The 22560-nt window shown below is 44.5% G+C and overlaps 1 protein-coding gene across 1 annotated transcript; it reads left to right on the top strand.

Moving 5' to 3' along the window:
- The first annotated feature begins 520 nt into the window (after window positions 1–520).
- On the top strand, window positions 521–16860 carry rpl36a (ribosomal protein L36A). The gene is made up of 5 exons (XM_072270456.1): window positions 521–629; window positions 1785–1890; window positions 5013–5080; window positions 16180–16302; window positions 16788–16860. The coding sequence occupies exons 1-5, from the start codon at window positions 627–629 to the stop codon at window positions 16806–16808; spliced, it is 321 nt and encodes a 106-aa protein (XP_072126557.1). The 5' UTR covers window positions 521–626; the 3' UTR covers window positions 16809–16860.
- The last annotated feature ends 5700 nt before the right edge of the window (window positions 16861–22560 follow it).

Genomic DNA, 22560 nt, shown 5'->3' with positions numbered 1-22560 from the left:
CCGCCCCGCCTTTCCCTCAGTCCTCCCGCCGCGCCTTTCCCTCAGTCCTCCCGCCGCGCCTTTCCTCAATCTTCCCGCCGCGCCTTTCCCTCAGTCCTCCCGCCGCGCCTTTCCCTCAGTCCTCCCGCCGCGCCTTTCCCTCAGTCCTCCCGCCCCGCCTTTCCCTCAGTCCTCCCGCCGCGCCTTTCCCTCAGTCCTCCCGCCCCGCCTTTCCCTCAGTCCTCCCGCCGCGCCTTTCCCTCAGTCCTCCCGCCGCGCCTTTCTCTCAGTCCTCCCGCCGCGCCTTCCCTCAGTCCTCCCGCCGCGCCTTTCCCTCAGTCCTCCCGCCCCGCCTTTCCCTCAGTCCTCCCGCCCCGCCTTTCCCTCAGTCCTCCCGCCACGCCTTTCCCCCCAGCCTTCCCACCCCGCCTTCGCTCAGTGAATCTCTTTCCGTAGACGCTGCCCGGCCCCCAGTATTTTGTGTGTACTGCTGGGATCGCCAGCTCAGCAGATTTTCCCCGTTCGCTCAGTCCTCCAGTCATTCGGCTCACCGATATCCCACAATTCCACCGCCTCTAAAAGCTGCGTGCTGACGTCATCGCGCCCCTTTTTTCCTCTCTCCGGGTGCAGGGCGGCAGCGGGAGAAGATGGTGAGTAGTGGCTTTAGAACTGGCGATCATCCGCTGTCATCCGCGGCAGTAAAGGTCGGGAGCGGGTGGACAGTGGCGCAGCCATGACTCCCGCGCCGGGCGGTCCGGACTTTGACCAAATAGGCCGATGTTGAAGAAGCAGAAGGCAGCGCCGGGTAGAGCCTGCGGCCTTGAGAGAGGGCCTACAGGCCTTTGAGAGGGTGCAGCGACTATTCACTAGGGGAGGGAAGGTTGCTGTCCCACTCGTGGAAGAGGTGTAGGGAACGTGTCTCGTCCGTGCGGGGTCTGGAGTGTGATGGTGGGCTTTCCGAGTGAAAAGGGATTGGATTGACAAGCAATATTGTTATAAAAGTGTAGGAGAATGAATAGAAATATCTTTAAAAATATAAAAATCATCAATATTTCATAAGTTCCCCAAGTAAAGATTATTAGACACGTGAGGGAGATCTATGAAGGGAGAAACTATCAGATAAAAGTTCCCCCACGTCAGAGCTGTCTTCAATCTAGGATGTTAATTGTTTCTTTCTCCGAGATCCTACTTAAACCAGAGTGTTTTCTGCATAGTGTGTTTTATTATAACATTCATAAGGAGTTCAGTAGACTTGAGGCAGAGAAAATGCTTCCCTGACTGACCAGGGGTTACAGTCTTAGAAAATGTCTTAAGTGGTTTGTCACTGACTCTAGGAGCAGTCCTTCACCTCAGACATTGTTTGCATGGTGATAAGTTACTGGATCAAGAGATGTGGGGATAGGGCAGGCAACTGGTACTGAGGTAGAATCCTTTCAATGGCAGAGCAAACTAGAGGGGCTGAGACAGTTCTGTTGCAGTTTTTTGACCCAAAATGTTGACAGTTCCTTTCATCATGCAAATGCTGTTCAATCTGCCACATTCCTCCAACAGGTGGTTTATCGCAGGAGGGAATGAGTGACCTCTTGCTGTTCTGAACCCTGGGACAGTTTCACAGTGAGAGATCATGTTCCTGTGAAAGCTTACTGTGCAAATCTACAGCACCATAAGATAATGAGATTTGCTAGGGAGAAGCTTGAAGTGCTTGGACTTAAGAGCATGACTTTCTTAGTGTGCCATGTCATCTTCAACTTGGCAGTGGTTTCAGGGAATGTTGTGTCATCGTTTTTCCTTTCCTCTTCCTGCAGGTTAACGTGCCGAAGACCCGCAGGACATACTGCAAGAAATGTCGCAAGCACCAACCACATAAGGTGACCCAGTACAAGAAAGGAAAGGATTCGTTATATGCACAGGGTAAGTTGAACTAAGCTGACCACTTCTAGTAAGTTTACTAAAAGCAGTCAGAGTGTAATCCACTTGGAGATGTTTGAATGCTGGCTGTAGGCCATTGAGGCCTGTTTGCTGAGAAGGTACTACTCCTTGTTTAAAAGTTAACACTGGGAAGATTAGAAATTATAATTAAAATGTGCTTTTTCCAGTGTTTTCATTTGCTCATTGGCCAGGTAACCTTGTTTACAGCTTTTCTACATGGACATCCTATCAGAAACATCACCCCACCCACTTTGAAAGTTAACAAGCTCCTAGTTCTGCTGAAGGTTAACAAGCTCCTAGTTCTGCTGAAGGATTACCAAACTCGGATGCTAACTCTTATCTGGGCTTTCCATTAGATAGAACAGTGCAGCCTGGGAACGATCCCTTCAGTCTATCATTGATGAGCTGAATGCTCGCCCAACCGATCCATCTGCCTACATGATCCATATTCCATGCTTGTCTAAATTCATTTTTAGAACTTTACCACTCAGCTCCTACCACTCTTATTTAAAAAAAACTGTTTTGAGCATCTCCTTAAACTCCCTCGGACTCTGCTTCAGGGAAACAATCCAAGTTTGTCCAATCAATCCTTACAGATACTTTATTGATCCCAAAGGAAATTACAGTGTCACGGTAGCAGTACAAACATTTGAGAAGTAGAAGGAATAAAAAATTAGTTACCTCAAACAGTCTAAGAGGAGGGAGTCATTACTTCTCCGGCTATCGGTTGACTCATTATAGAGCCTAATGGCCGAGGGGAAAAATGACCTCATAAAGTGCTCCATTGTTCAGCCAAGGTGGCAAGCAGAGGGTGAGAAACATTGTCCAGAATTGCCAGGATTTTCCAGAAGGTTGTTTGTTTCTGCCACAGCCTCCAGTGTGTCCAGTTTGAATCCTATAACAGAGCCAGCCTTTCTAATCAGTTTTTTGAGCCTATTGCCATTGCCCCAGCACACCACCACATTGATGATTGTACCAGAGACAACAGACATGTGAAGAATAGGCCTGCATATTCTGAAGGACCTCAATCGCCTCGGGAAGTAGAGGTGACTAGCCCTTGTTCACAGCCTCTGTTAATGCTCTACTATATTATGGCTGATACATTCCAATCCAGTTCACATCTCATTCCTCCAATTATGGACGAAGCAAAGTTACATTCATCTGCATCTTGCTATATTTTATATTCAATGTGGCAGATTAGTTTACATGTGTAACTTGGAAAAATTAGCTTTGCTTCAAAGTTCAGTGTAAACTTATGAAATTATGTATGTGGTTCATTTTTGTGCGGGCATTTACAGGAAAGTACAATAGAATTTTACAAAAAAACTATACATAGACTAAAACTGGCAAACAACTGATGAGCAAAAGGCAAACTGCAAATAATAACACTGAGAACATGAATTGTAAAGTTTTTGAAAGTGAGTCTGTAGGGTACAGAATCAGCTCAGAATAGTGTTGATTGAAGTTGTACATGCTGCTTCAGGAGCCTGGTGGTTATAGGGTAATAACCTCCTGAACCTAGCGGTGTGGGGCTGGAGTCTTCTGTCTCTCTACCTGATGGTAGTAGCAAGAAGAGAGCATGGCCTGGATAGTGGAGGTCTTTGGTGATGCACGTTGCTTTTTTGGGGCAATGCTTCACAGGAGTGTGTTTAATGATTGGGAGCACTTTGTCTGCGATGGGCTCAGCTATATCCACCTCTTGTCTTTTCCATTCCTGGATACCAGGCTGTGATGCAACCAGTTAACGTATTCTCCATTGTGCACGTGTAGAAATTTGTCAAGATTTTTGCTAATATGCAAAATCTGTGAAAACTTTTAAGAAATTAGAAGTTCTGTTGTGGTTTCGTGATGACACTTGCCTGCTGGTCACAGGGTAAATCCTCTGATATGTTAAACCAAGGAATTTAAAGCTTCACTTCCGTTCACTTGATGGGGGTTGGCTCGTGGTCTCCGGCTTCTATCATTTGTAGTGGTTAGCACAACGCTTTACAGTACCTGTGGCCACTGGGTTTCCTCTGGGTGTGCCAGTTTCCTCCCATAGTCCAAAGATGTACTGGTTGGTAGGTTAATTAGTCATTGTAAATTGTCCATGATTAGGCTAGGGTTAAATCGGGGAGTTGCTGGGTAGTGCAGCTGGAAGGGCCCATTGCTGTATCTCAGTTAGTAAATAACAGCATTGGAGTTATACTTAGCCGCACAATCATGATTATGAAGTGCGTAGAGCAGGGGACTAAGCACGCTGCCCTGTGTACCTGTGCTGATGGTGATCATGGATCCATTTGCACTGAGGCCGGGTCTTGGACCTCAGTGAGTTTCAAGGGGATGATAATGTTGAATGCTGCGCTGCAGTCAATGAAGAACATCCTAACATGCATCTTCATTGTTCAGCTTTTCCTGAGATGAGTGAAGAGAAATGAAATGCATCGTTTGTTGACCTGTTGTGATGGTAGGCAATTTGGAACAAATCCAGTTCACTTTTCAGGCAGGAGTAGATATGCTTCACGACCAACCTCTTGAAGCGTTTCATCACAGTGAAAGTAAGTGCTCAGGGCGATAGTTACCATGCTCTTCTTGGGCACCAGTATGGTTGAAGCCTGCTTGAAGTAGAAGGGTATCTCAGGCTGCAAAGTGAGAGGTTGAAGCTGTCTGGAAACACTCCAGCACAGGTCTTCAGTATTTGGCCAGGTCCACTGTCTGGACCAGGTACTTTCTGTTGATTCACTTTCACTTCAGCCTCAGAGACTGATCACAAGATCATTGGGGGCAGTGGGGTTCTTGAAGGTCTCTCCATGTTCCATTCGTCAAAGGGAGCAGAAAAGGCATTGAGCTCATTTAGTAAAACCTCGTTGACATTTATGTTTAGATTTGCTTTGTGGGGCTGGTGGCATTCAAGTTTGGTCAGGAATTGCCACTTTGCACATGAGATGGCTTTCTCGAGGTCATGCCTGAACCTTTTATACTTTTCCTGGATGACCGGTCCTTAATTCCACCCATCTAGCCATCTGCAGAATTTGAATCTGTTTGTTCATCCTGGGCTTCTGGTTGGGAAGACTGGGGATCTGCTTGAATGCTTTGGAACTGTCTAACTGTACCTCCTCCTTCAGGTAAGAGGCGTTACGACAGAAAGCAGAGTGGTTACGGAGGACAGACAAAACCTATTTTTCGTAAAAAGGTAAGTAGAGAGTAACTTTGTTCACCTCAGTGCTATGTTTCTGTCAGTTCATTTAAACTGACAACCACTAGTCAATGTAAGAACTTAAATGTATTAATTCTGTGCAGAGCATGGTAACAACATAAGATTGCAAATGTCGCTCCGCTATTTAAGAAGGGGGCAAGGAAGCAAAAAGGAAATTATAGACCTGTTAGCTTGACATCGGTGGTTGGGAAGTGTCTTATGGAAGTTGTTGGAGTCGATTGTCAAGGATGAGGTTACAGAGTACCTGGAGGCATATGACAAGATAGGCAGAACTCAGCATGGATTCCTTAAAGGAAAATCCTGCCTGACAAACCTATTACAATTTTTTTGAGGAAATTACAAGTAGGCTAGACAAGGGAGATGCAGTGGATGTTATATATTTAGATTTTCAGAAGGCCTTTGACAAGATGCCACACATGAGGCTACTTAACAAGGTAGGAGCCCATGAAATTACTGGAAAGTTACATACGTGGATAGAGCGTTGGCTGATTGGCAGGAAACAGAGTGGGAATAAAGGGATCCTTTTCTGGTTGGCTGCCAGTTACCAGTGGTGTTCCACAGGGGTCCGTGTTGGGGCCGCTTTTTACATTGTATGCCAATGATTTGGATTATGGAATAGATGGCTTTGTGGCTAAGTTTGCTGATGATACGAAGATAGGTGGAGGGGCCGGTAGTGCTGAGGAAACAGAGTCTGCAGAGAGACTTGGATAGATTGGAAGAATGGGCAAAGAAGTGGCAAATGAAATACAATGTTGGAAAGTGTATGGTTATGCACTTTGGCAGAAGAAATAAACGGGCAGACTATTATTTAAATTGGGAGAGAATTCAAAGTTCTGAGGTGCAACGGGACTTGGGAGTCCTCGTACAGGATACCCTTAAGGTTAACCTCCAGGTTGAGTTGGTGGTGAAGAAGGCGAATGCAATGTTGGCATTCATTTCTAGAGGAATAGAGTATAGGAGCAGGGATGTGATGTTGAGGCTCTATAAGGCACTGGTGAGACCTCACTTGGAGTCGTGTGGGCAGTTTTGGTCTCCTTATTTAAGAAAGGATGTGCTGACGTTGGAGAGGGTACAGAGAAGATTCACTAGAATGATTCAGGGAATGAGAGGGTTAACATGAGGAACGTTTGTCTGCTCTTGGACTGTATTCCTTGGAGTTTAGAAGAATGAGGGGAGACTTCATACAAACATTTCAAATGTTGAAAGGCATGGACAGACAGAGTGGATGTGGCAAAGTTGTTTCCCATGATGGGGGAGTCTAGTACGAGAGGGCATGACTTCAGGATTGAAGGGCGCCCATTCAGAACAGACGCGAAGAAATTTTTTTAGCCAGTGGGTGGTGAATCTATGGAATTTGTTGCCACGGGCGGCAGTGGAGGCCAAGTCATTGGGTGTATTTAAGGCAGAGATTAATACGTATCTGAGTAGCCAGGGCATCAAAGGTTATGGTGAGAAGGCAGTGTAGTGGGACTAAATGGGAGAATGGATCAACTCATGATAAAATGGTGGAGCAGAATTGATGGGCTGAATGGCCGACTTCTGCTCCTTCGTCTTATGGTGTCATAACTAGACTATATTTCTGACCCATAGCCAACAAAATTTTTAAAAATTGTTTGGGTCATCTTTTAATGGCTGATTCTTCCACAGTAGAAAAAAGTCACGTAGCAGGGAGCATTACTGTCTCACTGCCCCAGAGACCTGGATTCAATCTGATGCTCTCTAGATGGAGTTTGCAGTCTCCCTGAGACCTGTTGGTGGGTTATTGCCTCTGGGATATAGGTGAGTTGTAGGATCTATGGAGAGTTGATGGGAATGTGGGGAGAATAAAGTGGAAATTGATTTTCATTACAGACTCAGCGGGTCAAAAGACCTGTTGCTGTGTTGTATCCCAACGACAGCATTTAGCCTGCAGCTTTTTTCAAGCAGTTTGTAGCCTCTTGTATTTGCTGACTTAGCTTTAGCTGGTTTGTTAAAGTGTGGTCCTCGTACCACAATGAACTTAAAATCACCTTAAGTAAGATCTTGAAATGAAGTCAGCGTACTAAACGCCTAGGTACCGCTGTCTATATAGAAACATATAGATATGCTCAAGAGGTTCCGTTGTTAGACCAAACATTAGAATGAGGAAGAAATGTGATCAGTGACTTCAACTGTGGAGTGATTGGTGCCAGATGGGGATGGTTTGAGTATCTCAAACTGCTCATCTGGCAATAAAGTCCTAACCTTCTCAACCTCTCGCTATAACAGAGGCCTTTGAGTCCTGGCAACATTCTTATAAAATCTTTGCATCCTTTCATGTTAATTGACATCCTTCCTAGAACAGGCTGACCAAAACTCTACTTAATGTCCCAATACTTCTACTCATTGCACTAAATGGTGAAGGCCAGCATGTCAAATGCCATCTTCTACTCTTCAGCCCTCATGCGAAACACTACCATTCACTGTATAAGCCCTGCCCTTGTTTGATGCCCCCAAATGCAACACCTCACACTTACCTAGATTGAAATTTTCTGTCTCTTGCCGAGCAGACTAATATTTTCCCTGTTAATTTTTGATACCGTTAACTGTCAATGATTGATTTTAGTATTATCCATAAACTTACAAGCCATGCTTTATACATTCTTGTCTTTTATATAAATGTCCGAGCACCAATCATTAGTCACAGGACTCCAGTCCAAGAAACAGTTTCCTACCATTGAGCTAACTTTAAATCCAACAAGCAAGCTCTCCCTGGATTCCTTGTGATCTGGCCTTTTGTGTGGGACCTTGCTGAAGTCTATGTAGTCCCTTGTCACCTCTTTGAAAAATTCTTGGAATTTGTCAGACACGATTTCTCATATGCAAAGCTGAGCTGACTATCTCTAATCAGACCTTGTCTATTCAAATCCTCCATCCTCTCCTGTAACTTCATCACTACTGATGTCAGACCTGCAGCTTGGCGTACCCGGGCTTATCTATGCCACTCCTCTTAAGTACCAGTATAACATCAGCCACTCTTGCCTGAGTTAAATTGTGTCTGGCTTTTGAATGCATAATGTTGAGGAACTCGCAAGTTCAGGTACAGAATTCACGATCAGATTTAATGTTGTTGGCATGTGTTGTGAAATTTATTAACTTTACGGCAGCGGTACAATGAAATACATGATAAATGTGGAGGGAAAAAACAAATTGCATTAAGTATACATGTCTATTAAATAGCTTAAGTAGTGCAAATAACAGAAGTTTTAAAAAAGTGGTGAGGTAGTGTTTGTGGGGTTAATGTCCATTCAGAAATCGGATGGCAGAGGAAAAAGCTGTTCCTGAATAGTTGAGTATATGCCTTCAGGCTTCTTTACCTCCTTCCTGACGGTAACAGTGTGAACAGGGCATGGCCTGGGTCGTGGGTATCCTTAATGATGGACACTGCCTTCCTGACGCACTGCTCCTTGAAATCTTGAAATGTCTTGGATATTACAGAGGCTGGTACCCATGTTCGAGCTGGTGCAAGAAGCTGTCCCAGAGCCTGTTGGACCTGGCTTCTATGTTTCCTGGATGGTAGCAGCTGGAATAGATTGTGGTTGGGATGTTATAATTGTTGATGTTATAACAAATGAGTGTTTTTTGGAGTGCATAGCCATGAATGCATTGAAAAATAACTCATATTTGTATTTTTATTTTCCCATTACAAATCTGTGCTTACCTGCACATTTACATTTTCCTGCTCCTGCAGTGTAGGTTTACATAAGCATTTCGTATAAATATTGTTGTGGAAAATGCAGTCTTGGCAAGTTCACAATTTAGAGCATTGAAATAATTGCCATTGGGGGGGGCTGTTGCAGGATTTACTGTGGGGTGTGACATGGATTGGTTAAAAGGGAACAGAGGTGATCCATCTAATCTCTGGTAGTTTGGTCATGGCTGATCTGTGACCTAATGCCTCTTCCTCAGAAACATTAATGGTCTGATTGCAAGCTTCTAGTGTGTCCTGACATCGCGCCTGAAAGGCTTGATTATTCCCCAGCTGTGCTTTCCTTAAGAAGTGGAAATTGTTTAATATTTTCTTTAGAAATGGATCCAGTACTGGAGAAGGATGGTGACTTAGAACACTGGGTGTTCAGTGCTGAGAAGAGAACAGATCCCAAAAACAAGGTTGGAAACCAATGTCTGTTCGATTATATTGTGCAAAAGCACTCTCGCCACCTTGACTTGATGGATATTTTGGGGGAAATGCACCTCAAAGAACTTCGCAGAAATGAAGGACTTTTGATTTGTGATGGTCATTGAAGAATACAATCGGCCCTCCGTATCCACGAGGGATTGTTTCCGGGACACCCCCCGCCATCCATTATATAAAGTGACATAGTATTTGCATATAACCTACGCACATCCTCCCATATACTTTAAGTCATCTCTAGATTACTTATAATACCTAATACAATGTAAATGCTATGTAAATAGTTATTTTACTGTAATGTTTAAGGAATAATGACAAGGAAAAAACTACACTGTACCTCCCGCTCACAACTCAAGTAGCGAGCGAACGACGCGAGGCGAAGAATAATCAAACAACGAGTAAAACTTGTAATAATCTCTAGATGACAGAATTTATAACACCTTATACAGTAGAAATGCAATGTAAATAGTCATTACACTGTCTTATTAACAAGAAAAAAAGTGTTCATGTTCCTCCTGCTCACAACACAAGCAGCGAGCGAATGAGACACGAGGCGAACAATAATCAAACGAGTAAAACTTGTAGTACACTGTACCTGTACAGAAGTTGTTACACTGTCTTGTTCATGGAATAAGGATGCTTTGCAGGAGGCTCAGTCAGGATCTGTGGAGGTTGAGGGCTGAGGATCTTCAAGCATTGAACATCGAGACTTCATAATTGGAGATGCTTTAGTTAGAAACATTGTTATAGGAAGCTGTCTCTTCTTTTTCTTTTGCATCATCAAACAAATCTTGCAGTGGTTGTAGGCATGTGGTTATCCTTCAGGTGACACGGAGATTTCGTTCCATCAAAGGATCATATCCTTTGACACTTGTGCCTGTTGAAACACTGCTGCAAATTTTTGAAGTGTCCGAATTGATGGCTCTGCCTCTTCTAAATCTTCATCATCTTCTGCAGAGGATTTCAGCAGATCCTCAAGTTACTTGTTGGTAAGGGTTTCACTATGCTCTTCTATGTGTTCCTGGACATCGTCTTCGATCCTGTCAGAGAAGCCTTCCCCGCCAACGTCCCTTGCAGCATTCAAGGTATCCCTGACTTCTGCATCAATAGTGGGGAGGCCCCTGAAATCATTGACTGTCTCACTCCATAGTGGCTTCCAACATGCATTGACTGTCTCGGGCTTTACGATGTCTACAACCTCTGCAATAAGCACAATTGCGTCTGCAGTTGTGATTCTTCCATAAATCCAGGATGCTGCAGTCAGGGTTAGCGTCGAGGGCAGCACGAATCCTCCGGAAGGTGAGGCGGGTGCCAGTCGCATTAAAGCACTTGATGCTGCCTTGATCAAGTGGCTGCAGCAGTAACACAGCGTTGGGAGGCAGGAACATCACCTCCACGTTATCCTCGGCAAAGCCGAGGGATCGGGGATGGCCGGGAGCGTTGTCAATTATGAGGAGAGCCTTCAATGACAGCTGCTTCTGTTCAAGGTATTTCTTCACTTCAGAAATGAAGCACTGGTGGAACCATTCCAAGAACAAGATGGCTGTCACCCAAGCCTCCTTATTGTGTTGCCAGAACACGGGTAGGCAATTTTTGTTTTTGTTCATAAGGGCTCGGGGATTGTTTGCTCGGTAGACGAGTCCTGACTTGATCATGTGACCGGCTGCGTTGCCACACAGCACCAGAGTAAGGCGATCTTTCCTGGCCTTGAGTCCAGAGGCCTGCTGGGCACTCCTATGGATGTAGGTACAATTGGGCATCTTCTTCCAGAACAAGCCAGTTTCATCACAATTGAAGACTTGCTCTGGAAGGTAGCCTTTCTCTTCTATGAGTTTCTTGAGCTCCTCTGGGAATGCTGCTGTGGCCTCGGCATTAGCCGATGCCAATTCTCCCGTGACCTTTACATTCTTGAGGCTGTAGCGCTTTACATAACCAACCAGCTGTCCCTTACTAGCCTTAAATTCTTTTCTCTTGCTCTCATCAACCCCATCACAGTATTGCTCATGGAGACTAAGAGCTTTCTCACGTATAATTTGGCCATTGACTGGGATATGCTTCTGCGACATGTCCTCTAGCCACACAATGCTTTCTCAGTCTTCGCAAGCACTTTATCACGAACCAGAGACCATTTTTGCCATTGTAGGGGCAGCACTTCCACTTCCACGGATTTCAGCTTCTTTCTGCTTTATTGTACGAATGCTCGATTCGTTCTTACCGATCTTACGGCCCACTTCAGAACGCGACATGCCACTTTTCAAAAGATCTAATATTTTTACTTTCTCGGCGTGAGATAGCACTTTCTTTTTACTCTTTTTTTACTCTTAGCCTTTGAGGAATTGCTTTGACTACCTGAATGCTTTTTAGGAGCTATTTTTCGCAAAAAAGTAGCGCACAAACGCGACATGAGGTGAATACAGTAATGCTCGAACAAGTGCTGGAAGATCACTTCCGGGTTTTCTCGATTCGCAGTTGGTTGAATTCGTGCATGCAGAACTTGCAGATAAGGAGGGTCGACTGTAGCTGACAACCTTGAGTTTGGGAAAATCCCACATATAGTTTTGCTAGGATATAGGTATTAGATAAGACATGGGCAAATTGTTGAAAGTGCTAGATAAGGTGGATGTGGAGAGGGTGTTTCCTATGGTGGGGAGGGGGGATATCCTGAACTAGAGGGCACAGCTTGATCAGTCAGGGCAAAAAAGGATATGGCAAGGCAAGTGTATGGGGTTAAGTGGGATCTGGAATCAGCTGTGATAGAATGTCAAAGCATGCTTGATGGGCTGAGTGGCCTAATTCTGTTCCTTTGTCTTATGGAATTCCCCCAAACCAATTTTCTATAAGGTCTTTTTTTTTCCAGTAGAAAAACATAGTATCCTAGATTGTTTCATTTGAAAGATGTTGACTGTAGCACTCTTTCTGAACTGAATCTGGAACCTGGCCTCAGATACTCTTCACTGTAGATATCTTGAATGACATGAATCTCAATGGTGAGGAAGCATTATCATTTACCTCAAAAAGTAGTATATCTTAGAAGGTACAGGCAGGCAATAAGACCTAATTTAAGGTGGTATTTGGTTGAATTTTTTTCTGATCACAATTGTCAGAGCCTCTTCACATGGAGAATCGGATTCTTGTTGAACCAGGCAGGTTCAGCTTTCTCCCTCTGGGCTTATGCTGCTAATGCATATTTGAATATTCTATAGCTGGGATTCCAACCTGGTGTCCACAGAGCCCTTACTTAATGTTTGTAATCCACGGCATAAGAGGTTGGAAGTCGTGGTCCGTACTCTTGATGACTAAGTGATAGGTGTATGAATTAATTGTTGGGTTCTGATGGTCCAAGGTTCTTTCAGAAGCCAGGAAAGAGGCACAAAGCTTGTTGCTTCATAATCGTTTTATTAAGTGTTAATAGAACAAAGTGTTGGAAATAAACATTGATAGAGGTCTATTAAATGAAGGGGTATAGAAGCAAACAACGGTGTTGCTAGCAACAGATGCTGATGCTGGAAATTGAAGCAACACACATCAAAGTTGCTGGTGAACGCGGCAGGCCAGGCAGCATCTCTAGGAAGAGGTACAGTCGACGTTTCGGACTGAGACCCTTCGTCAGGACTAACTGAAGGAAGAGATTGGAAAGAATGGTGTTGCTACACAGCTCTTTTTATACCTAGGTGAGAAAAATTCCATTCAAATTTTCAGGTAGGTCGGCCAGTCAGAAAGCACCTATTTCAATAATGCAATACCAGCTTTCCAAAACATAACCAATGTAACCACTAGGGGGCTCATTGAGTAACTGCATTTTCATACTGTGGCCACTAGGAAGCGTACTAAGTGGTTACTTCATTTATTGAAATACAGTGCAGAATAATCTGTGCTCTACTTGTACATAACTAGTTATATGATACCGACAATTAATTTTGAAGTTGCAAGGAAAATAACAATTAATAGTCATAGTCATACTTTATTAATCCCAGGGGAAATTTGTTTTTGTTACAGTTGCTCCATAAGTAATAAATAGTAATATGTAAATTATGAAATAAGTCCAGGACCAGCCTATTGGCTCAGGATGTCTGACCCTCCAAGGGAGTTGTAAAGTTTGATGGCCGCAGGCAGGAATGACTTCCTATGACGCTCAGTGCTGCATTTCAGTGGAATGAGTCTCCAGCTGAACATACTCCTGTGCCCACCCGGTACATTATGTAGTGGATGGGAGACATTGACCAAGATTGCATGCAACTTGGACAGCATCCTCTTTTCAGACACCACCGTGAGAGAGTCCAGTTCCATCCCCACAACATCATTGGCCTTACGAATGAGTTTGTTGATGCTGTTGGTGTCTGCTACCCTCAGCCTGCTGCCCCAGCACACAACAGCAAACATGATAACACTGGCCACCACAGACTCGTAGAACATCCTCAGCATCGTCCAGCAAATGTTAAAGGACCTCTGTCTCCTCAGGAAATAGAGACGGCTTTGGCCCTTCTTGTAGACAGCCTCAGTGTTCTTTGACCAGTCCAGTTTATTGTCAATTCATATCCCCAGGTATTTGTAATCCTCCACCATGTCCACACTGACCCCCTGGATGGAAACAGGGGTCACCGGTACCTTAGCCCTCCTCAGGTCTACCACCAGCTCCTTAGTCTTTTCCACATTAAGCTGCAGATAATTCTGCTCACACCATGTGACAAAGTTTCCTACCGTAGCCCTGTACTCAGCCTCATCTCCCTTGCTGATGCATCCAACTATGGCAGAGTCATCCGAAAATTTCTGAAGATGACAAGACTCCGTGCAGTAGTTGAAGTCCGATGTGTAAGTGGTGAAGAGAAAGGGAGACAAGACAGTCCCCTGTGGAGCCCCAGTACTGCTGATCACTCTGTCGGACACACAGTGTTGCAAGCACACGTACTGTGGTCTGCCAGTCAGGTAATCAAGAATCCATGACACCAGGGAAGCATCCACCTGCATCGCTGTCAGCTTCTCCCCCAGCAGAGCAGGGCGGATGGTGTTGAACGCACTGGAGAAGTCAAATAACATGACCCTCACAGTGCTCGCTGGCTTGTCCAGGTGGGCGTAGACACGGTTCAGCAGGAAGACGAAGGCATCCTCAACTCCTAGTTGGGGCTGGTAGGCGAACTGGAGGGGATCTAAATGTGGCCTGACCATAGGCCGGAGCAGCTCCAGAACAAGTCTCTCCAGGGTCTTCATGATGTGGGAGGTCAATGCCACCGGTCTGTAGTCATTGAGGCCACTGGGGCGCGGCGTCTTCGGCACAGGGACGAGGCAGAACGTCTTCCACAGTACAGGAATCCTCCGGAGCCTCAGGCTCAGGTTGAAGACATGGCGAAGTACTCCACATAGCTGAGGAGCACAGGCTTTGAGCACCCTGGTACTGACACCATCCGGTCCTGCAGCCTTGCTTGGGTTGAGACGTTTCAGCTGTCTTCTCGCCTGTTCAGCCGTGAAGCCCACCGTAGTGGTTTCGTGTGGGGAAGGGGTATCGTCATGAGAGCAGGGTGGAGGACTGAGGAGGGGTAGGAGGGGAGAGTGGAATATGTGTTGGTTGGGGGCCGACAACAGATGGCTCGTGTGGGATGGGCAGGGGCCATACTGTCAAATCTGTTAAAGAACAGGTTAAGTTCAGGCTAACAATAAGACAGTTTGATCCAACGGAGTCCACACAGCTGGTGGTTAATTACATCCTCTGTCCGTGGTGTTGAGATTGGCTTTTCAGATGTTTTACTGTAAAGTGGGAATGCAGGGTGGGTTTTTTTTTAAATTGAGAGATGCAGCACAGAAAAAGCCCTTCCATCCCTTCAAGTTGTGCTGCTCAGCATCCCAGATTTAACCCTCACTTAATCACAGGACAGTTTACGATGACCAGTCAAACCTGCTAATCATGTATGTCTTCGGATTGTGGGAGGAAGTCCACGCATTCCACAGAGAGGGTGTGCAAATTCCTTACGGGGGATGCTAGGATTGAACTCCCAATGCCCCAAGCTGTCTCTCACTTTGTGATCATGCCATTTCTTCCTGCTGCTTTAAGTAATTGCCACCTACAGAAATTGTTTTGCCGTGTACTGTAGTTGTCCAGATTGGACTGCTCTCCCATGTCCATTGGATCCCTTTCATCAGAAATTGTTTCTCCATTCACTGAATGTGGTCACTACGCGTTGGCAGAGAGAGTGTCACTCACACCTTCACCAAACGTTGCGCCCATTTGGTTTAACAGCTGCTTGCACAGCACATATACAGTACTTTCTGCCCACCGTGTTCTGGCTGAACATGAAGCACCCGTCTACACCAATCCCATTGGCCAGCAGTTAGCCCATAGCTTATGTGTTTTGGCAGTCGAAGTGCACATCTGGATATGTCATGAGAATTTCTTCCTAGGTCCCTTGTCCCTTAACCTAAGCCGAAATCCTCCAGTTGTGCAGGGGTGGGGGGGAAGCTTTGTTATCCAAAACTAATATTTTTTTTAAATATATGTTTGCCTCATCTTCTGAAAGGCAAACAAACGCAGACAACATCCTGATGAATCTTGTTTACACCTCTGGCGCAGGACACTGCTCCTGTAGTGTAGTGACCAGAACTGCACACTATATGCCTGCTAATGCAGATGGGTTACGAAACACCTTCAGTATATCTACCTGTGCTGCCACCCTTGGGGATCTGTAGGCTTGTGAATTAGGAGTTTTTGTGTACAAGGCAAGTATGATTCTGGTCTGTACGATTATCCTCTGTTGGAGAAGTATAATCTGCTTTTCAGTATTTACTTGCTGTTTATGTGTGATCCGGAATGATGGTCTGTTGGATACAGACATTAATTCTGCATGTTTTGACATCTACTGCTCGCTGCTTGGTGTGAGACTCGGGTATGGGTGAGCCTCCCCTGACCAGCCATTCATGGTGATTGTGATTTCAGGCCAAGACCACAAAGAAGATTGTGCTGAGGCTGGAGTGTGTGGACCCCAACTGTCGCTCCAAGAGAATGCTGGCCATCAAGAGATGCAAGCACTTCGAGCTTGGAGGAGACAAGAAGAGAAAGGTATGTCTGAGCCTGGGACAGTCAGAATGTTTTTTTTTGTCAGGTCTTGTGGCTCCAATATGAGAGGGTGCACATTGAATTGTCCTGCTGGATGTGTGGCTGCCATGTTTATAAGAGTACAGTTTTTAAAGCAGATGTGAATGTAGAACAGGACTGAATTCTGAATTGATGCCAGATGTTTAACGTTGTGTGGGTGCTGGAACTGATTATACATCGAGGTTTCATGTCCTGGGGCAGTGTAAAGGTAGCTTTAGCCTACTGCACTTAGCCCAGAAATGATGGGCACTGAGAGCAGATATCTGGTCAGTAATGGCTAGTTCTTGGGATGTTATCTGTGGTGGTGCTGCAACTTTGTGCCAATGCTTCTTGGGGAGCTAACCCTGTTGATGAAGTGTTGAATAATGATGGTCACTGGGCTGTGCTGTTGCTGTGAGGTGGTATTTTAAATATTTTCTAATGCCCTTTGTTCTCTGCTTGTTTTGCAGGGCCAAGTCATCCAGTTCTAAGCTACGTTATTAGATTTTTGGAGTTCACTTCACAATAAAAGTTATCACACTTTCTGGTTGCTTGCTTTCTTTACTTACATTTGACGAATGTTACAAAAAACCTTCATTATGGAGTGGAGTAACTTGGCTGCTACACTTTAACAGTGTTATGACCTTGCGGGTTAAAGTGACTCGCCAGAACCAGCATGTTATTATTTAGAAAAAGTTGATTGTTAATGGAGAAAACTAAGGGGTTTAAGAGCAACTGGTACAAGGGGTGCACAGATAGGATTTCTTCATCTGAACTACTGCTCCAAAGCTGTTGCCGTTCAGAAATCATTGAAGCAATTTATAGGTGGAGGTACTATGGATAGAGAAAGTCAACGGTTTTTATCGCATGGATACAGATCCTTTGAACTTGCTGACCAAGTTGCCTACCTGAGCTGGTCTAATTTTTCTGAATCAGGCCCACGTCCCTCTAAATCTTTCCTATTGACGTATTTGTCCGAATGTCCTGTGAGCATTGTATTTATAGCAACCTCTACCACTTGCTTTGGCAGCTTGTTGCATAGACCCATCCCCCTCTGTAAAGAGAACTTGTTCCTTAGGGAGATCAAACACTACAGTGCAGAAACAGACCCTTTGGCCCATCTAGTCTGAACTATTAAACTGCCTAGTCCCACTGACTTGTACTCAAACCATAGCCCTCCATACTCATTCCATCCACACATCCAATTTCTCTTGGGTGTTGAAGTCAACCCCACATGCACCACTTGTGTTGGCAGCTCGTTCCACACTCATCACTGTGAGGTTCCCCCTCGTGCCACTGAAACATTTCATCTTTCACCCCTAACCCGTGACCTCTAGTTGTTGTCCCATCCAACCTCTGGAAAAAGCCTGCTTGCATTTTTCTCATAATTTTGAAATCCACTCAAACGTCCCCTCATTTTACTATAGGTTATAGTCCTAACATATTCAACATTTCCCTATAAATTCAGGTCCTCAGCAATGTCCTTAATTTTTCTCTGCACTCTTTCAACCTTATTTACATGTTTCCTGTCGGTAGTTGACGAAAACTGCACATAATATATGTCATGTACAACTTCAATATAACATGCCAACTCCTGTATTCATACTTTGATTTATGAAGGCCAATGTACCATAAGTTTTCTTCACCAATGTATCTACATGTGACATCACATTGAAGGAATTAAGGATCTGTATTCCCAGATCCCTGTTCTACTGCACTCCTCAGTGCCCCACCACTCACCATGCAAGTCCTATCCTGGTTTATCCTCACCAGTTGCAACACTTCAAATTTGTCTGCATTAAATTACACCTGCCAGTTTTCCAGCTGGTCCATTATCCCACTACAAACTTTGATAGCCTTCCTCACTGTCCACCACGGCCCCTAATCTTGGTGTCATTGGCAAATTTGCTGATCCAGTTCACCATATTATAAATCAGACTTGATATAGATGTCAAAGCACCAAACCCTGTGGCATACCATTCCAGTCAGAGAGGTCACCAACTACTACCACTCTGCTTCTCTGGAGAAGCCAGTCTAATCCAATCCTGAATGCCAGGCAAGCAAACCTTCACCAAGGTTAGTGGCTGAAGATTTAAAAAGGCAGTGTTTCACGGCAGTTTTTGGAGATGGACTGCACCCAATCAGTGAACCAGATTCATTAGAAAGGGCAAATTAAAATAAGGCAGGGTCATGCAGAGTGGGCCAGAGTTGGAGTAGCTTGGCAAGGTAAGTACCTGGTAAGTTTTTTAATACTTCATTCCTCATCAGTTAGTGCAGTGTGAATGGCTCCAGGGGTTGTTTTGTTCTGTGTATGAGATGTAATTCTGGGAGAACTCCAGTCTCTCGAATAACATCATCTGCACCAGGTGCACTGAGCTGCAACTCCTATTAAGGAAGTGGAGGTGCAGTTCATACAGGAGACTGAGCTGAAGGGATAGATAGGAGCTATAGGGTAGTCACCCCTAGGTTATAGGAGGCAGGTGGAAGGAAATGGGCTGTAAGTTCAGAGAGACCCTGCAGCCATTCCACTTTGGAAACTATTGAGGGGAATGACCCACTAGGGGAAGTATAGCGATCAGTTCTCTGGCACTGTGGTTCATAAGGAGGGGTGATGAGGATGTCTCAGATTGGATCCACAGTGTTCTAAAAGGGAAGGGTGAGCAGAAGTATTAGTACATATTGACACCAATGACAGGAAAGGTGAAGTCCTGAAGAGAGAATTTAGAGTGCTGGATAGAAAGCTGAAAAGCAGGACCTCCAGGGTAGTAATCACCACATGCCAGTGAGTGTAAGAATGGGGTGATTTGTCAGATGAATGTGGCTGAAGAACTGGTGCAGGGGGCAGGGGTTCAGATTTGCTGGATCATTGGGATTTTTTGGGGGAAGGTATGACACCTAAACCCGAGGTGGGGTGCAATATCCTCCAGAGGAGTTTAAACTAATTTGGCAGTGGATGGGAACGGGAGTGAAAGGGCTTGAGAAATGGGATGGTTGGTTTACAAACAGAAGCAATGTATAGTGAGATGGCTAGTAAGGACAGGCTGGCAAAGCAAAATCGCAGTTGGAATAGGTTGCAATGTAAAGGGGACGAATAAGGTAGATGCATCACTGAATCGTGGCCAAAAGATTATTGCTGGGAGCTTAACATCCAAGGATCAAAAGATCAGGCAGAAAGATCCTCACCACCCAGGCAATGTTCTTTTTGGCTACTGCCAACAGGTAGAAGGTACAGGTGCCTTAGGGCACCACCAGGTTCACGAACCATCAGGCCCTTGAACAAAAGGGGATAACTACATGCATTTAAGGATTGTTATATTGTTATTTCATGCTTGTTAGTTGCCTTTTATTTATAACTGCATTTGCACAGTTTGTAGTTCCTGGTGTTTACTGTTACTGAGATTTTTTTTAGATTAGATTATGAGGACACAGTCCTCTTTTATTGTCATTTAGTAATGCATGCATTAAGAAATGATACAATATTCCTCCGGTGTGATATCACAGAAACACAGGATAGACCAAGACTGAAAAACTAACAAAAACCACATAATTATAAAATACAGTTACAACAGTGCAGCAACACCATAACCTGATGTAGAACAGGCCATGGACACAGTAAAAAAAAAGTTCAGTCTCTTGAAAGTCCCACATCTCACTCAGACGGGAGAAGGTAGAAAGCTCTCCCTGCCGTGCCACTTAAAGCTCTGATCAGCGCTCCGACACCGAGCACCATCTCTATCTGAACGCTTCAACCTCAGCAGCAGGCAAAGGTGGGGTTTTTGGGACCTTCCCTCCGGAGATTCTGGATCACACAGTAGCAGCGGCAGCGAACCGGGCATTTCAGAAATTTCTCCAGATGTTCCTCTGTACCTTCTCATGTCTGTCTCCATCAAATCAGAATTGTGCACGGCATCCTACTTACAAATACAATATCATTTCACCAGAGAGCTGCGTGTGCTGTGTTGCGCTGCCATCTTCTCCCGCCTTCGCTAAGTATGGCCACAGAAAGAATCTCAAGGTTGTATGTGGTGACATATATGTACTCTGGTAATAAATTATACTTTGAACTTTGGATTAAAAAAGTAAAATCCTTTAGAGGATGGGAAAGTATGGAATCCTTATGGGTAGAGCAAAGAAACTGCAGGAGTAAAAAGACCTAGATAGAAGTTTTATGCAGACTTCCAAACAGCAGCAAAAATGTCTAAGAATTACAACAGATGATAGAAAAGGCATGTCAAAAGGTCAATGTTACAATAGTCATGGGAGATTTCAATGTGCAAGTAGATTGGGAAAATCAGGTTGGTGCTGGATCTCAAGAGAAGGAATTTGTAGAATGCCTACGAGATGGCTTTTTAGAGCAACTGGTGGCTGAGCCCACAGGGGAAAGGCTATTGTGGGCTGAGTGTTGTGCAATGAACCGGAATTGATTAGAGAGGAACCCTTGGGATCATAATATGATGGAAATCACCCTGTAATTTGAGAATGAGAAGCTAAATTTGGGTGTATCAGTATTACAGTGGAGTCCTAATTGTAGAGGCATGAGAGAGGAGCTGGCCAGAATTGATTGGAAGGAAACAGTAGGGATTACAGCAAAGCAGCAAAAAAAAGTCATAAAGAAGGAAAAGATGGAATATGAAGGTAAGCTAGCTGATAATATTAATGTGGATACCAAAAGTTTCTTCAGATAATAAAATGTGAAAAAGGTGAGAGTAGATATGAGAGTACTGGGAAATGATGCTGGAGAGTTAGTAAAGGGGGACAAGGAAATGGCGGATGAACTGAATAAGTATTTTGTATCAGTCTTCACTGTGGAAGACACTAGCGTGTGCTGTAAGTTTGAGTGCCAGGGCAGAAGTGAGTGCTGCTGCTATTGCTAGGGAGAAGGTGCTTGGGAAACTGAAAGGTCTGAAGGTAGATGAGTTACCTGGACCAAATTGTCTACACTCCATAGTTCTAAAAGAACTGGTCGAAGAGATTGTGGTGGCATAAGTAATGATCTTTCAACAATCTATAGGTCTATGCGGTTCTGAAGGAATGGAAAATGGTAAATGTCACTTCACTCTTCAAGATAGGAGAGGGGCTGAAGAAAGAAAACTAGGCCAGTTAGTCTGACCTCCATGGTTGGGGAGATATTGGAGTTGATAGTTAATGATGTAGTTTCAGGGTACTTGGGGGTATGTGTAAAATAGGCTGAAGTCAGCGTGGTTTCTGACAAATCTGTTGAAGAAACAACAAGCAGGATAGATAGAGGAGAATTGGTGGATGCTCTGAACTTGGATTTTTATAAGGCTTTTGACAAGGTGTCACACATGAGGCTGCGTAACAAGTTAAGAGGCCATGTTGTTACAGGAAAGATACTAGCATGGAGAGAGTATGGGCTGACTGGCAAGAGGCAAAGAATAGGAATAAAAAGAACCTTTTCTGATTGGCTGCCAGTAGCTAATTGTGTTCCATCTGGGACTGTGTCAGGAATGCTTCTTGTGCTGCAGCAATGATTTAGATGACAGAATTGATGGCTTTGTGGTGAAATTTGTGGATGATATGAAGATAAGTGGAAGGGCAGGAAGCAGAGAGGCCACAGAAGGTCTTAGACAGATTGAGAGAATAGGCATTGAAGTGACAGATGGAATACCGTGTTAGGAAATGTATGGTCATGCACTTTGGTAGAAGAAATAAAAGCATAGACTATTTTCTAAAAGGAGAGAAAAAATTCAAAAATATGAAGTACAAAGGGACTTGGGAGACCTCATGCAAGATTCCCTAAAAGTTAATTTGCGGTTAAGTCAGTGGTGAGGAAGGCAAATGTGATGTTAGCATTCATTTCAAGAGAATGAGAATATAAAAGCAAGGATGTGATGTTGAGGCCTCACTGAGTTACGTGAGAAAGTTTTCGGCCTGAAATGTTGACTGTACTCTTTTCCATAGATGCTGCCTGGCCTGCTGAGTTCCTCCAGTGTAGTGTGTGTGTGTTGTTCACAAGAATGATTGCAGAATTAAAATGCTTATCATAGAGGAGTGTTTGGTTCTGGGCCTGTAGTCACTGAAATTTAGAAGAATGAGGGGCGATCTCTATGAAACCTATCGAATGTTGAAAGGCCTCAATAGAGTGGGTGTGGGGGGGGGGGATGTTCCCTACAGTGGGGGAGTCTAAGACCAGAGGACACAGCCTTAGAATGGAGGGCATTCCTTAGAAAAGAGATGAGGAATTTCTTTAGCAAGAGTGGTGAATTTGTAGAATCAGTTGCC

This window comes from Mobula birostris, chromosome 10, assembly GCF_030028105.1.
Source record: "Mobula birostris isolate sMobBir1 chromosome 10, sMobBir1.hap1, whole genome shotgun sequence".
NCBI classification, from domain to species: Eukaryota; Metazoa; Chordata; class Chondrichthyes; order Myliobatiformes; family Myliobatidae; genus Mobula; species Mobula birostris.
This window is presented reverse-complemented; position numbering and strand designations above follow the sequence as displayed.

Coding starts and splice junctions, on each gene's coding strand:
- rpl36a (XM_072270456.1), top strand. Junction 1,891..5,012: donor GGATTCGTTATATGCACAGG/GTAAGTTGAACT, acceptor CTCCTCCTTCAG/GTAAGAGGCGTTACGACAGA. Junction 5,081..16,179: donor AACCTATTTTTCGTAAAAAG/GTAAGTAGAGAG, acceptor TTGTGATTTCAG/GCCAAGACCACAAAGAAGAT.